The sequence below is a fragment of the Gorilla gorilla genome, chromosome 10, assembly GCF_029281585.2.
Source record: "Gorilla gorilla gorilla isolate KB3781 chromosome 10, NHGRI_mGorGor1-v2.1_pri, whole genome shotgun sequence".
NCBI classification, from domain to species: Eukaryota; Metazoa; Chordata; class Mammalia; order Primates; family Hominidae; genus Gorilla; species Gorilla gorilla.
In genome coordinates, this window is record NC_073234.2 from 22,006,514 (window position 1) to 22,021,804 (window position 15,291).

The 15,291-nt window shown below is 49.5% G+C and overlaps 1 protein-coding gene across 2 annotated transcripts in view; it reads right to left on the bottom strand.

Annotated features, from left to right (window-relative positions):
• The window catches only part of SCNN1A (sodium channel epithelial 1 subunit alpha), a 30,722-nt gene that overhangs the window by 1,698 nt on the left and 13,733 nt on the right, over window positions 1–15,291 (bottom strand). Inside the window, exons 3-11 of one of the 2 annotated variants that reach the window (XM_019038525.4) lie at window positions 13,435–13,625; window positions 7,246–7,349; window positions 6,741–6,904; window positions 6,219–6,317; window positions 5,899–6,016; window positions 784–862; window positions 621–678; window positions 407–462; window positions 184–259 (exon numbers count right to left, since the gene is read on the bottom strand). In XM_019038525.4, coding sequence (XP_018894070.2) covers window positions 184–259; window positions 407–462; window positions 621–678; window positions 784–862; window positions 5,899–6,016; window positions 6,219–6,317; window positions 6,741–6,904; window positions 7,246–7,349; window positions 13,435–13,625 — 945 coding nt within the window. The remainder of the gene's footprint in view (window positions 1–183; window positions 260–406; window positions 463–620; window positions 679–783; window positions 863–5,898; window positions 6,017–6,218; window positions 6,318–6,740; window positions 6,905–7,245; window positions 7,350–13,434; window positions 13,626–15,291) is intronic. The other variant, XM_055358480.2, reaches the window with a different exon arrangement.

Consider the following 15,291-nt stretch of genomic DNA (forward strand, 5'->3'; position numbering starts at 1 on the left):
ATGCCCCGGCCGAGCTCCTTCTTCCAACCCTCCCAACCTCTCCCTTGACCCTCTCCTTTGGTCCCCTGCCTTTGAGACTCAGAGCCTTCTGGCCCACAGAGACAACCTTTTGGTTTTCCCTGACAGCTGCCCTGCTAAGTAAGACCCCCAGAGCATCACAGGCTCCAGCCAGGCACGACCTACCGTGACAGAGGGAGACTCAGAATTGGTTTTGTAGTTCAGCTCCTTGAAGAAGATGTTGACTTTGGCCACTCCGTTTCTTAGGTGTGGGGCAGAGGGTGGGAAGAAATGGTAGAGGATGAATTTCCTGGACCTTCCTCTAATCAACCATATCGATCCCTCTTCCTAGGTCTATTTTCCCGCCCAAAGATTCCTTTCTTGTGGCTGGGACCAGGGCAGGACTGACCTCTTGTTGTTGACGGTGTAATTGTTCTGTCGCGATAGCATCTGGAAGACCCATTCCTAGGAAAGAATGGGGGTGTCATCAAGGTCACTCCCATATGCTTCAGGCTTACAGGGATAGGGTTGTGTCAAACACACTCATACACATAATACCCAGAGAAGACCACAGCATTACATGGGCACACACATCCCCCACCCATCCCTTCCCCACACTCTACCTGGGATGTCACCGAGGGCCATCGTGAGTAACCAGCAGAGAGCTGGTAGCTGGTCACGCTGGGGATGGAGAAAGGTGCTCAGTATTGGGGCACAGCTCTCCCAAATGCTTGGCTCGGTAACCTGTATTCTACCCAACCTGTACCCGGGGAAGGGGACACTAACCTGCATGGCTTCCGGCACTTGGTGAAACAGCCCAGGTGGTCTGAGGAGAAGTCAACCTGGAGCTTATAGTAGCAGTATCCTGTGGGTACAGAGAGATGCCTGTTCTCCTAGGGCACCTCAGCTTTCTCTACCCCACACCCAAGAGGTCTCCCAAGATCCCTGGGTACCCACTTTACAAGAGCATTATTTAGCATTATAATGATGCCTTATGAGTGGCAGTACCAAGAAGCGTTTAAGAAATTAAGCTAAGCCAGGGACAGTGGCTCAGCACTTTGGGAGGCCGAGGTGGGAGGGTCGTTTGAGGCCAGGAGTTCAAGGTTGCAAGTGAGCTATGAGTGTGCCTTTGTACTCCAACTCTGGCAACAGAGTGAGACCTTGTCTCTAAAAAAAAAATTTTTTAATAAATAAATTTTTTTTTAGACGGAGTTTCGCTCTGTTGCCCACGCTAGAGTGCAGTGGCGCGATCTCGGCTCACTGCAAGCTCCGCCTCCCGGATTCATACAATTCTCCTGCATCAGCCTCCCGAGTAGCTGGGACTACAGGTGCCCGCCACCACGCCCGGCTAATTTTTCATATTTTTAGTAGAGACGGGGTTTCTCTGTGTTAGCCAAGATGGTCTCGATCTCCTGACCTCGTGATCTGCCCGCCTCAGCCTCCCAAAGTCCTGGGATTACAGGCGTGAGCCACCGCGCCTGGCCTAAAAAATAAATTAATAAAGAAAGAAAATAAGCTAAGTCAGGCGAAAAACAAAACAGGATACACCAGTGTAAGGAAATATATGCTATGGACAAAAACATAAACGCCATAAAGAAAAATGGGAACAGGCCGGGCGTGGTGGCTCACGCCTGTAATCCCAGCACTTTGGGAGGCCGAGGCGGGCGGATCACGAGGTCAAGAGATCGAGACCATCCTGGCTAACACGGTGAAACCCCGTCTCTACTAAAAATACAAAAAATTAGCCGGGCGTGGTGGTGGTTGCCTGTAGTCCCAGCTACCCGGGAGGCTGAGGCAGGAGAATGGCGTGAACCCGGGAGGCGGAGCTTGCAGTGAGCCGAGATCGCGTCATTGCACTCTAGCCTGGGCGACTGAGCGAGACTCCGTCTCAAAAAAAAAAAAAAAAAGAAAAATGGAAACAATAATTGTATAAGAATAAGGGAATTAAGCCACAATAAGATACCACTTCACACCCATTAAGATGTGTGTTATTTAAAAAAAGACAATAGGCTGGGTGCGGTGGCTCACGCCTGCAATACCAACACTTTGGGAGGCTGAGGCAGGTGGATTACCTGAGGTCAGGAATTCGAGACCAGCCTGGCCAACATGGTGAAATCCAGTCTCTACTGAAAATACAAAAATTAGCCGGGTGTGGTGGTGCACACCTGTAATCCCAGCTACTTGGGAGGCTGAGGCAGGATAATTGCTTGAACCTAGGAGGTGGAGGTTGTAGTTTGCCAAGATCGTGCCACTGCACTCCAGCCTGGGCAACAGAGTGCGAGTCTTCTCAAAATAAATAAATAAATAAATAAAAATTTAACAAGACAATAACAAGAACTGGCAGGATGTGGAGAAACTGAAAACCTCTTATACTGCTGCTAGGGATGTACAACGGTGATGTCACTTCGGAAAACAGCCTGGCAGCTCCTCAAAAAAGGTTAAACATAGATTACCATATGACCTAGCAATTCCATTCCTAGGTATATACCCAAGAAAATGGAAAACACGCGTCCACACGAAAACTTGTACACAAATGCTCACAGCAGCATTATTCACAATAACCAAAAAGTGGCAACAACACAAATGTCCACTAACTGATAAATGGGTAAACAAAGTGTGGTCTATCCATACAAGGGAGTGTTGTTATTCAGCCATATAAAGGAATGAGGTACTGCTATTGGTACCATACGGATGAACCTTGAAAATATTACACTAAGTGAAATAAGGCAGACACGAGGGTCACACACTCTAAGATTCCATCTATACGAAAGATTCAGAATAGCCGGGCGCAGTGGCTCATGCCTGTAATCCCAGCACTTGGGGGCCGAGGCGGGCGGATCACCTGAGGTCAGGAGTTTGAGACCAGCCTGAGCAATATGGTGAAACCCCATCTCTACTAAAAAATACAAAAATTAGCCGGGCTTGGCAGCGTGCGCCTGTATGTAGTCTCAGGTACTCGGGAGGCTGAGACAGGAGAATCGCTTGAACCCGAGAGGCGGAGGTAGCAGTGAGCCAAGATCGCGCCACTGCACTCCAGTCTGGGCGACAGAGGGAGATCCTGTCTCCAGAAAGAAAAAAAAAAAGATTCAGAATAGGCAAATCCATAGAGAAAGAAAGAATCGTGGTTGCCCAAGGGCTGGCAGTGGTGGAGGAGGGGAGGGAAGCTTGAGACTTGCTAATGAGTACAAGGTTTATTTATTTATTTATCTGAGACAGGGTCTCACTCCATTGCCCAGGCTGGAGTGCAGTGGCCTGATCATGGCTCACTGCAGCCTTGACCTCCTGGGCTCAGGTGATTCTCCCACCTCAGCCTCCCAAGTGGCTGGGTCTGCAGGTGTGCACCACCATGCCCAGCTAATTTTTGTAAAGACAGGGTTTCGCCACGTTGCCCAGGCTGGTGTCGAAATCCTGGGCTCAAGTGATCTGCCCACCTTGGCCTCTCAAAGTGCTGCGATTACAGGCATGAACCACCGTGCCTGGCCTGAGTGAGTACAAGGTTTCTTTTGGGAACACTAAAAATATTCCAAAACTGATTATATGATGATTGCACAACTCTGGGACTATACTTAAAACCTAAAATTAAAACTAAAATTTGACTAAAATGAAGCTGCACGCTTTAAATGAGTGAATTGTATGGGATATAAATTATCTCAATAAAGCTATTACCAAAATAATAATAATAATAATGGAACTGTAGATTCACCTCCTCCCCTATTTCCCAAATTCTAAGTAAGGTTATTTTGTCATTATTGCTACTTTTAGTTCCTCAGTCTGAAGTCCTTCTTCATTTCTGACCCAAATCCCTACCAGGGCTGGAGATCTTTAGGAAGAAGGGGAAGCAGCTGGCCCTCTTCTCCGGGGAAGTAAGCCCTAGGAAATGCAACAGACTGTGCTTTTAGCCTTACTTCCTCTCTCATCCTCACAACTTCTCAGCAATCAATATTGTTATACTCACAGATGTGCAAACCCACAAAGTAGAAATAATTATTTGAGGGGAGGGAGAAATCACAGGTGGCATCTCCTCTGTCCCAGTCCTGTATACCCTGGGACGTGTCACATCCTCCCCCTGGACCTTAATTTGCTCATCTGAGACAGGAGATGAGGCCAGATGGCCTTTGGGTTTCCCCCAGTTCTGATGTGCTACAATCCTCTAAGGTCAGAGAGGCAGGAACCAGGAGGCCACGACTGGAAAGTCCAGGCAGAAGAGAACTGCGGAGCCAGCCCAGGGAAGGACAGAAGCGGAAAAGTCACCACAGACAGGAACGAGGTAGGGATGGACGCTGAACTCTGGGGTGAGACAATCCGCTGCTTTTGAGGGCCTCTGTGTCTCCAGTGCCCACTACCATGTCCCCTCCCGTGATGGCCCTCCGCCCACCCTGTGAGACAGCTGGGCCCAGGGGAGAGCCCTGGGAGGAGGAACTGCAGGGGGAACAGGCCAGCTGTGCCAGGGAAGAGCATGAACTCCAGGAATGCAAACCCTTGCAGCTTACATATTTTCTTTTTGTGATTTTCTTTCTCTCTCAGCTTCCTGGCACACAACTTCCCTGCCAAACAACTCAACTGTAGTCAAAAGGAAAGAGATTTGTCTAGTCCTATACCAGGATAAGGAGGAGATTCCAAGGTGCTCCAAACTTTACTGATTGTGCCCTTGTTCAGGTAAAAAAAAAAAAAAAAAAAAAAAAAATCTTAAATAAACAGGTCCAATTCATGTATTTGATTTATAAATTACATACCTCTACTATTGAATGGATACAGTATGTCCATTCTAAAGCACATAAGATGGAAAATGTGAAGGAATGAGATAGACCCATGTAACTTCTAATATTTTCTTCCTGCTCCCCAGGGAAGTGTTGTGTACCTCACCCAGCCCCTCCGGAGCCTGCCCAGCTAAGCGCCCTGGGCACTGAGCAGGGAAGCTGTGGGCAGAGCATGCACTGAAACCTTAGCAGCCAGTGAGGAACCACTGGAGGTTTTCTCACGTGCTCTTCCTTCCTTCTGCTGCAGGTTGTTTTTATTTTTATTTTTATTTTTATTTTTGTTTTTATTTTTATTTATTTATTTATTTTTTGAGACCGAGTCTTGCTGTCGCCCAGGCTGGAGTGCAGTGGCACGATCTCGGCTCACTGCAGGCTCCGCCCCCCGGAGTTCACGCCATTCTCCTACCTCAGCCTCCCGCGTAGCTGGGACTACAGGCGACCGCCACCTCGCCCGGCTAATTTTTTGTATTTTTAGTAGAGACGGGGTTTCACCGTGTTAGCCAGGATGGTCTCGATCTCCTGATCTCGTGATCCGCCCGCCTTGGCCTCCCAAAGTGCTGGGATTACAGGCGTGAGCCACCGCGCCCGGCCTGCAAGTTGTTTTTAAATGGGACAATTCCTTGACAAACACACAAAGGCCAAAACAGAGAGACTGCAACACTGACAGGGAGGAACAGAGATAGAAGAGAGAGGGAGGCCGAGGCAGGTGGATCATGAGGTCAGTCAGGAGATTGAGACCATCCTGGCTAACAGGGTGAAACCCCGTCTCTACTAAAAATACCAAAAAATTAGCCGGGCATGGTGGCAGGCACCTGTAGTCCCAGCCACTTGGGAGGCTGAGGCAGGAGAATGGTGTGAACCCAGGAGGTGGAGCTTGCAGTGAGCCGAGATCGCGCCACTGCTCTCCAGCCTGGGTGACAGAGCGAGACTCCGTCTCAAAAAAAAAGAAAAAAAGAGAGAGAGACTGAGGGAGAGGGAAACTGACAGAGGCAGAGACTAAAGGCTGAAAAACAAGAGCAAGGAAGGATTCATCCCAGCAGGTGGGAGCCAGAAGTCATCCCCACAAACAGGGGACTGAGAGGAAAAAGTGCCTCAGTGAGTACTGGGGTCAGTGGGGCAGGGTGGGGGCTCCCTGGAGTCTCACCCCAGGAACTGTGCTTTCTGTAGTCACAGTACTCCACGTTCTGGGGCCGCGGATAGAAGATGTAAGCACAGCCACACTCCTTGATCATGCTCTCCTGGAAGCAGGAGTGAATACACACCTGGAAGGGAGGAGGGTGGAGAGGAGAGGGGGTTCAGGCCTGAACTCAGCAGTTCTCTGCACAGAGCCTCCATCCTCTTTCCACCCCCCCCCCCCCCCCCCAGTTTCCCTCTCTCTCTCTCACATACACAACCCCTCCAGCTTTGCAGGACCAGCCAGGGCAGGCCTGGGAATGGCTGCCACGGAATCAGGTTGGGCCTCACCTGCTGTGTGTACTTTGAAGGGTAAAGGTTCTCGACAGGAACATCACTGCCATTCTTGGTGCAGTCGCCATAATCGCCCCCAAGTCTGTCCAGGGTTTCCTATGAACCCACATACACCAAGAGATCAGAGGACAGAGCAAGTGCCTCTGGGTTCTCTGCCTTCCCTCAGTTCCAGGTTGTATCTCACACCTGCCAGCCCCTCCTACTGGCCTCGCCCTCTCAATACATGCTTCCAGCCACCCCCATGCCCACCCACTGCTCATTTCAAGGCCACTAGGCCCAGAGCATCCCCAGAAACCCTAAGCATGCCCTGAATGCCTTCTCAGCACTTGTCCCCCAGGGTCCACCCTGCAGGGCTTTACTTCCCAGTGCCAGCCCCTCTGCCCCTCATTCCTGCTCCTGAAGACCTCCACGTGCTCAAGGCCCACCCCACATGCTCTCCCTCTCCAGCCTCCCATGCCTCCCCGCTGCCCCTCTGCAATCTGAGGCGCTCCTTCCAGGCCTCCCAGTCAGCATCCTTGCCTTCCTCATGCTGATGGAGGTCTCCACGCCAGGCCGCAAGTTAAAGCCACCATCATCCATAAAGGCAGGTTCATCCTGCCCGTGCACCATTACCCGGGCCCCAGTCACTGTGGACAGCAGGGGAATGAAGTCATTCTGCTCTGCGCGCAGCATCAGGGACAGACCTAGGGGTGCAGAGAGAGCAGAGTTGGCAGAGGCGGGAATCCTAGAAAAGAGTTAGAAGATGGAAATCCACTCTCCCTTCCTTGCCCAGTCTCTAAAGCTGCAAGAGAAGCAAGTTCAGGAAGACCCGCAAAGGGACCTGGCAACCCTTGAGCTGGAATCTGGAGGCAGGAGGAAGACCTGGGATGGGATTCCTCTTATGCCTGGAACGGACTATGTGGCACCTACTGGGGAGAGACAGCAGACAGGACCCCTCCCAGCAGCTCTAGGAGGTGAGCTCAAGGTGAGTACAGGTGAGTGGCTGAAGCAGAGGGCGCCATGGAGCAAGCAGGGAGTTGCTCACCATTGTTGATTCCAGGCATGGAAGACATCCAGAGGTTGGAGTTGTTCTTGTCATTGAAAGTATAGCAGTTTCCATACATCGGGTGGTGGAAGTGAGAGTAATTCCTTATCAGGAAAGAGAGAGTAGGGTCAGAGAGGAAAGTGTAGGTGGTGCAGGGAATAGGGAGATGAGGCAGAGAGAAATGTCCACTCTCTTAAACTCCTCCAGGACTTGTGCCTTTCAGAGCCATTTGTTTCCTGATCACCTACTATGTGCTGGCACAATGCTGAGAGCTTTACTCACACTCCCTCAGTCACTCCAACCAACAGCCTGTGAGAGACTCATCCTCATATCACAGAGGAGGAAGCTAAGGCTCAGAGAGCTCAAACAGCTGGCCCAAGGTCACACATCTACCTTCTAGTCCAGGGTCCTCTCACCAGGCCATCTGGGTTCACCGGCATTGACTTGCGTGCTGCCTTGTAACTTCTCTCTTTTTGCACTATAAAGATTCTTGCATGTCCCTAACTGCCCACGCATGTAAGTGTTAGTTCCCCATTGAATCATGAGCTCCTTGATGACAGGAGCCACATCTCATTCATCTCTGTGTCATCTCTGGGTTAGTTGCATAGATCCTGTCATCTAGGAGATAGAGGAGATGACTAATAAATAGTTGTTGAGTGAGGAATGAATGAATGAATGAATGAATGAAAGGGAGGAGGGGAGCAGGGTTAAAGGAGAAAGTGTGACCAGTGGTGAGCATGGAGCTGAGGGGAGGAAGATCAGTACCAAGTGTTTCCCGGGAGCCTCTTGCATCAGTATGTCTCAGAATGGTAGGTCCAAAACTCATCTGTGACAGGTGTGGGGACAGAGAGAAAGCAATCACAGAGGCAACATGGCTGCAGTAGGACTGCAATTTCACAGCAAATCACAGGTTCCAGAACAGGGAGGCTGTGTGGGTTGTAGCACAGCACATGTGCCACACGGCACAGAGAAGTTCTGTGTTCTGCTACCCTGCCATCTTGGAGCTAGTGACGGGAGCAGGGCAAAGACAGAAAGGGGACTTCGGCCAGTGAGCAGCAGAGGAGGACTAAAGAGAAGAGGGAGAAGAGGCTGGCCAGAGATAAAGGGTGGGGTTCTGGTTGTACGGTCTCGAGCAGGTCATTGTTTCTAAGCTTATTCTCCTCCTCTGTAAAATGTAGGATGATTCTGTAGAATGAGGAGATTGGAACTAGGTGATCCGGGATATTCCACTGGCCTTGAAGAACAAAGGCACGGAGGCGTGACATACTGGTGCACATTCTAGGATGTACTGGGAAGTCAGCACTTCTAGAGCCCAGGCTAGATGCAGGGAAGGACTGAAGGAGAGGCTACAGAAGTGGCCAGTCCTGAAGGCTGGTGAGCCCTTCGCACACAGAGAGGGGACAAGCATAATGGTGGGTGCCGCCCCCATGGAAAGCAGGCACAAGTTCCATCAGCAGGTGAGGTGGAGCAACACGGATGGGTTTTAAAACATAGAGCTTTGAAAAAAAAAAAGTGGTGGGGCACAGTGGCTCACGCCTGTAATCCCAACACTTTGGGAGGCTGAGACGGGTGGATCAGTTGAAGTCAGAAGTTTGAGACCAGCCTGGCCAACATGGTGAAACCCCGTCTCTACCAAAAATACAAAAATTCGCCAGGCCTGGTGGTAGGCGCCTATTATCTCAGCTACTCGGGAGGCTGAGGCAGAAGAATCGCTTGAACTTGGGAGGTTGCAGTGAGCTGAGATTGCACCACTGCACACTACAGCGAGACTCTGTCTCAAAAAAAAAAAATAGTAAGAGGTGAAATGAGATCTATAACACAATACCATTTATGTAAATTAAATACAGATTTTGCAAAAACACATAGAGATACACACTAAGCACATTACTATAGTGGCCTATGAGAATCAGCATAATGTGATGGTTAAGAGCACAGACTCAGCCAGGCACAGTGGCTGACGCCTGTAATCCCAGCACTTTGGGAGGCCGAGGCGGGTGGGGTCACCTGAGGTCAGGAGTTTGAGACCAGCCTGGCCAACATGGTGAAACCCCATCTCTACTAAAAATACAAAATTAGCCGGGCATGGCGGCACATGCCTGTAATCCCAGCTACTCAGGAAGCTGAGGCAGGAGAATCACTTGAACCTGGGAGGTGGAGGTTGTCATGAGCTGAGATTGCGCCATTGCACTCCAGCCTGGCCAGTAAGAGTGAAACCCCGTCTCCAAAAGAAAAAAAAGAAAAGAGCACAGACTCCAGAATTAAATTCCTTGTATTTGAATCCTGGGGCTCTAACAAGTATTAGATGTGGGACCAAACAAGTTACTTACTTAATCTCTCTGTACCTCAGTTTCCTTAGCTGTAAAATGGGGATAATAAAAATATCAACCTCACAGGGGTGTTGAGCATGAAATTATGCTTAGAATGGTGTCTAGCCTTAGTAAGAGCTGTATTAGCTCACTAGTACGATTACAGGGATTCCTTAAGATGGCTAAAGTCAAAAAGACAGAAAACAGCATGAGGAGGAGGTAGAGAATTTAGAACCTTCATACATTGCTGTTGGGAATGTTAAATGGTGTGACCATTTGGAAAAGTCTGGTAGCTCCTCAAAATGTTAAATATAGAGTTACCACATGACCCAGCAGTTCCACTCATAGGTAAACACCCAAGAGAAATAAAAACATAGATCCATGTACAGGATCCACAAAAACATGTATAGGAATGTTCATAGCAGCATTAATCATAACAGCCAAAAAGTAGAAACAATCCAAATGTCTATCAACTGAGAATGGATAAGCAAAAATGTGGGCCGGGCATGGTGGCTTACACCTATAATCCCAGCACTTTGGGAGGCCGAGGCAGGAGGATGGCTTGAGCTCAGGAGTTTGAGATCAGCCTGGGCACCATAGTGAGACCTAGTCTGTACTAAAATTTAAAAAAATTAGCTGGGCATGGTGGCATGAGCCTGTAGTCCCAGCTACTTGGGAGGCTGAATCAGGAGGATCGTTTCAGCCCAGGAAATCAAGGCTACAGTGAGGTCTGATTGTGCCACTGTACTCCAGCCTGGGTGACAGAGTGAGAACCTGTCTCAAAAAAAAAAAAAAAAAGGTGGTGTATCTACACAATATAATAGTATTCAGCCATAAAAATGAAGTTCTGATCCATGCTACAACATGGATAAACTTTGAAAACGTTATGCTAGATGAAAGAGGCCACTCACAAAAGACCACATATTGTATGATTCCACTTATGTGAAATGTCCACCATAGGCAATCCATAGAGACAGAAAGCAGAAGAGTGGCTCTCAGGGCTTGGAGGAGGGGAGAAAATGGGGAAGAACTGCTAATGGGTACAGGGTTTCTTTTTGGGGTAAGGAAAATATTCTAAAAACAGGTAGTGGTAATGGTTACACAACTCCAAATATATTAAAAATCACTAAATTATACATATTAAAAGGATACATTTATGGTTTGTAAATTATATCTCAATAAAAGTGTTATTAAAAAAAGATTATAGTGTGGGGGAAAAGAGTGTAGTTATCGGGGAGGAAAGGTGAGAAAGCCATGCTAAGGAACGCCAACTTGATGCTGGAGGCCGTGAGAGACACTGAACGATTTTAAACAGGAGGATACAGTTTGGATGTTTGTCCCCTCCAAGTCTCATGTTGAAATGTGATCCCCCATGTTGGAGGTGACCCTAGCTGGGAGGTGTTTGGGTCACATGGGTGGGCCCCTCTTGAATGGCTTGGTGCCCTCCTCACAGTAATGAGTGAATCCTCACACTATTAATTAGTTCACCCAATAGCTGGTTGTTTAAAAGTGCCTGGTCTCTCTCTCTCGCCCCCTCTCCTCCCCTTCTACCATGAGTAAAAGTTTCCTGAGGCCTCCCCAGAAGCTGAGCAGATGCTGGTGCCATGCTTGTACAATCTGCAGAACCCTGAGCCAATTAAACCTCTTTCCTTTATAAATTACCCAGACTCAGATACTCCTTTTTTTTTTTTTTTTTTTTTTTTTTTTCAGATGGAGTCTTGCTCTGTCGCCCAGGCTGGAGTGCAGTGGTGCGATCTCGGCTCACTGCAACCTCCACCTCTTGGGTTCAAGTGATCCTCCTGCCTCAGCCTCCTGAGTAGCTGGGGCCACAGATGTGTGCCACCACACCCGGCTAATTTTTATATTTCCAGTAGAGACGGGGTTTTGCCATGTTGGCCAGGCTGATCTCTAACTCCTGACCTCAGGTGATCCGCCCATCTCGGTCTCCCAAAGTGCTGGGATTACAGGCATGAGCCACCGTGCCCGGTGAGATATTCCTTTATAGCAACGCAAAATGGACTAACACACAGGACTAACTGGAATAGTTACATGTGGTGACGTGAAGTAAGGATGAAGTACAAAATTCCTGTAGTTGCAGAAGGAAGGGAGGATTTGGAGGCAAAAGAACGCAGTAGGGTGGAGTGGTGGGTATAACAACCCAGGAGAGAAATGAGGCTCTGAGCTGACCTAAGCGCCTAAGTGCCAAGATAAAGATGAACCATGGACTTTCTGTTGAGGGGGAGGCAGGCACACAGAGCAAAGGGAGGGCATCGGGTGAAGGCATAGGGAAAGCACAGGTGTCCAGGTGACTGTTAGAGGAACTTGGTGTCAGGTGTGGGCTGACTCAGGCTTAGGTGTTGCTACCATCTTACTTCCCAGCTGGTAGTTTCTGTCCTCAAACAAATGCAAAGACTAGAAACAGAACAAAATCGTGTACTGGGCAGAGTGTGTGTGAAGGGTAAGAAGTGACACCTTGCCCTGTGGCCATTCTTCAGCAACAGGGGAGGGAATGCCCCCTGTAGAGTGGAGCCAGGCAGAGGCAGGGAGATGGCTCCGGAAAATAAACGAGCAGGAGGAGAAGGCAGGGGAGGAGGGGGCCAGAGGTTACAGAAGGGGACCCCCCCTCGCCTCAGCCTCTCCCAGCCCTCAGAGAACCTGCAGCTGCTATGAGCTGCTTGCAAGGACATTATAACAGGGGTCCTCACAGAATGAATGCCCGAGGGGTAGTGGGGTGGGAAGAATCCTTAGCCAGGGCCGGCCCATTCCCAAGGGCAAGTCATTTCACCTGTTTGAGTACAAGAGTAATGAAACCCATCATTTACTGTGGTCTATAAAGTGCCCTCACGTTTGCATCTCACGCACTTGGTACAGCTCTTGAGATGAGTGTTATCGTCATCATCTTCGTCACTTGAGTAAAAGTGCCAAAGGGGCGTGGATTATATAGTTTTTCCTTTGATGTAGTCCAAATGCCTAGAACAGTGACTGGCACATAGCCCAGATAGTCAAAACTATTTGTTGAACGAACACTGAATGAATCTCATTTTTTGTTTTACTTCCATTTTACAGTCTAAGAAATAGGCTCTGAAGGATGATGTGATACATCCAGAGTCACCTGGCCAGGAAGTGACAGAGCTAGAGTGGGAACTTAGGTTTAGTCCTCAACCCATGCCACTCCACCTCACTGCTACTGCCAGCCTCAGCTCAGGGAACAGAGTATGAGACAGATGATCTCCTAGGCCCTTTTGAGCTTTGATGCTAGGGAGAAAGGGGCCTTAGAAAGACCAAGACCCTGGCCAGGCATGGTGGCTCACGCCTGTAATCCCAGCACTTTGGGAGGCCAAGGCAGGCGGATCACCTGAAGTCAGGAGTTGGAGACCAGCCTGACCAACATGGACGCTGACCAACGTCTCTACTAAAAATAAAAAAATTAGCCAGGCGTGGTGGCGCATGACTGTAATCCCAGCTACTCAGGAGGCTGAGGCAGGAGAATTGCTTGACCCCGGGAGGTGGAGGTTTCAGACAGCCGAGATTGCGCCATTGCACTCCAGCCTGAGCAACAAGAGCAAAACTCCATCTCAAAAAAAAAGAAAAAAAAAAGACCAAGACCCATGCTTCCAGCCTTTGGTTTCTCAAAGCCCCAGTCTTCCCAAGGCATCCTGTGAGGCCACTTCCCTCAGATCTAGCAGTGCAGGGAGCAGCAGGAGTCCGTAGGGCGCTCTCTGGGGCAGGGTGTGGGCCCAAAGCCAGTGCTTCCCCCTGGCCTGCTGGCACTGGCATTTTTTTAGTCAACAAGCATTTCCTGGGCCCTGCCCATGCAGGGCGTGAGGCTGACCCAGGGAAGCGGACCCCGCGGAGAGCAAGGAGCCAGGCAGGACTGACTCACGCCTGGTTGCAGGAGACCTGGTTGAAGCGGCAGGCGAAGATGAAGTTGCCCAGCGTGTCCTCCTCCAGGGATGGCAGAGTCTCTGGCAGCCTCGACAGGATGTTGATGTAGTGGAAGCGGTACCACTCCCTCACCGCATCCACCCCTGATGAGTATGTCTGGTAGAAGCAGTCCGATTTGTTCTGGTTGCACTGGACACAGAGACTAGAGTCAGAGGGGAAACGCAGCCGGGGATAAGCCCCTTGGCAGGGCCAAGGGCAAAGAATGAGTGATCTGGGGTCCTGAGGACTGACGGACAGGAGTCGAAAGCCAGGAGTGGGGAAAGACAGAAGTGGAAGAGAAGCAGAAGTCCCCAGGAGCATGGACCAGGGGAGCATGGGATTAAGGGAGTTGCAGGCCAGGAAAGGAGACCAGTAGCTGCACACACACAGTTTTGGTTCATTTATACCTCCCCTGCCTAGCGTGGAAGGAGCAAGACTTTCCCTTCCATTTCACTGATGGGAAGACTGAGGGATCAAGAGATTTGTCCCAGCAAGAGCTGGGACTAGGACTCCAGTCCCCAGCCCACTCTTACTAATGGGAACTTCCCTGTCTCCTTTCCTTGGCTCCTCCCTCATTTTCCCTTGCTCCTTTCTTTCTTTTTTTTTTTTTGGCAGACGAGCTCACTCTGTCACTCAGGCTGGAGTACAGTGGTGTGATCAAGGCTCACAGCAGTCTCCATCTCCCGAGTTCAAGCAATTCTCCCATCTCAGCCTCCTAAGTAGCTGGAACTACAGGCTTGTGCCACCACATGGGCTAATTTTTGTATTTTTTTTTTGTAGAGATGGGGTTTCACTATGTTAACCAGGCTGGTCTAAAACTCCTGGGCTCAGGTGATCTGCACACCTAGGCCTCCCAAGTGCTAGGATTATAGGCGGGAGTCACTGCGCCCAGCCTTATTTTATATTTAAAAAAAAAAAAAATTGGGACGGGTGCGGTGGCTCACTGCTGTAATCGGGCACTTTGGGAGGCCGACGCCGGCAGATCACCTGAGGTCGGGAGTTGGAGACCAGCCTGACCAACATGGAGAAACCCCATCTCTACTAAAAATATTAAAAATTAGCCAGGCATGGTGGTGCATGACTGTAATCCAAGCTAGTCGGGAGGCTGAGGCAGGAGAATCGCTTGAACCCAGGAGGTGGAGGTTGCAGTGAGCCGAGATCGCGCCATCGCACTCCAGCCTGGGCAACAAGAGCGAAACTCCGTCTCAAAAAAAAAAAAAAATTTAGTTTCCTTTTTTTTGTTTGTTTTTTGAGATGGAGTCTTGCTCTGTCGCCCAGGCTGGATTGCAGTGGCTCAATCTCGGCTCACTGCAACCTCTGCCTCCCGGGTTCAAGCGATTCTTCTGGCTCAGCTTCCCGAGTAGCTGGGATTACAGGTGAGTGCCACCAAGCCCGGCTAATTTTTGTATTTTTAGTAGAGATGGGGTTTTACCATGTTGGCCAGGCTGGTCTCGAACTGCTGACCTCAGGTGATCCACCCGCCTCAGCCTCCCAAAGTGCTGGGATTACAGGCATGAGCCACCGCCCCCAGCTAAGTTTCCTTTTTTTACTGTCTCCTTATTCTCTACCTTGGGCTGTTAGCCCAGTTCTCCATCACGCTGGAGGGTCCTGAGTCCCACTAGTGGGCGCTGGAATTCAGAAAGTTGCATTTTCCTTCCTGAATCAAGGACCAGAAACAGTAAAACAATAATAATAATAATAATAATAATAATAATAATAATAATAATAATAAATAATAGAAGTGCATTTTCCATAATAAATTTGACTTCCTACCCCTGAAACGCTTCTACATAAGACCCCAGGGAGGAGGCCCCAA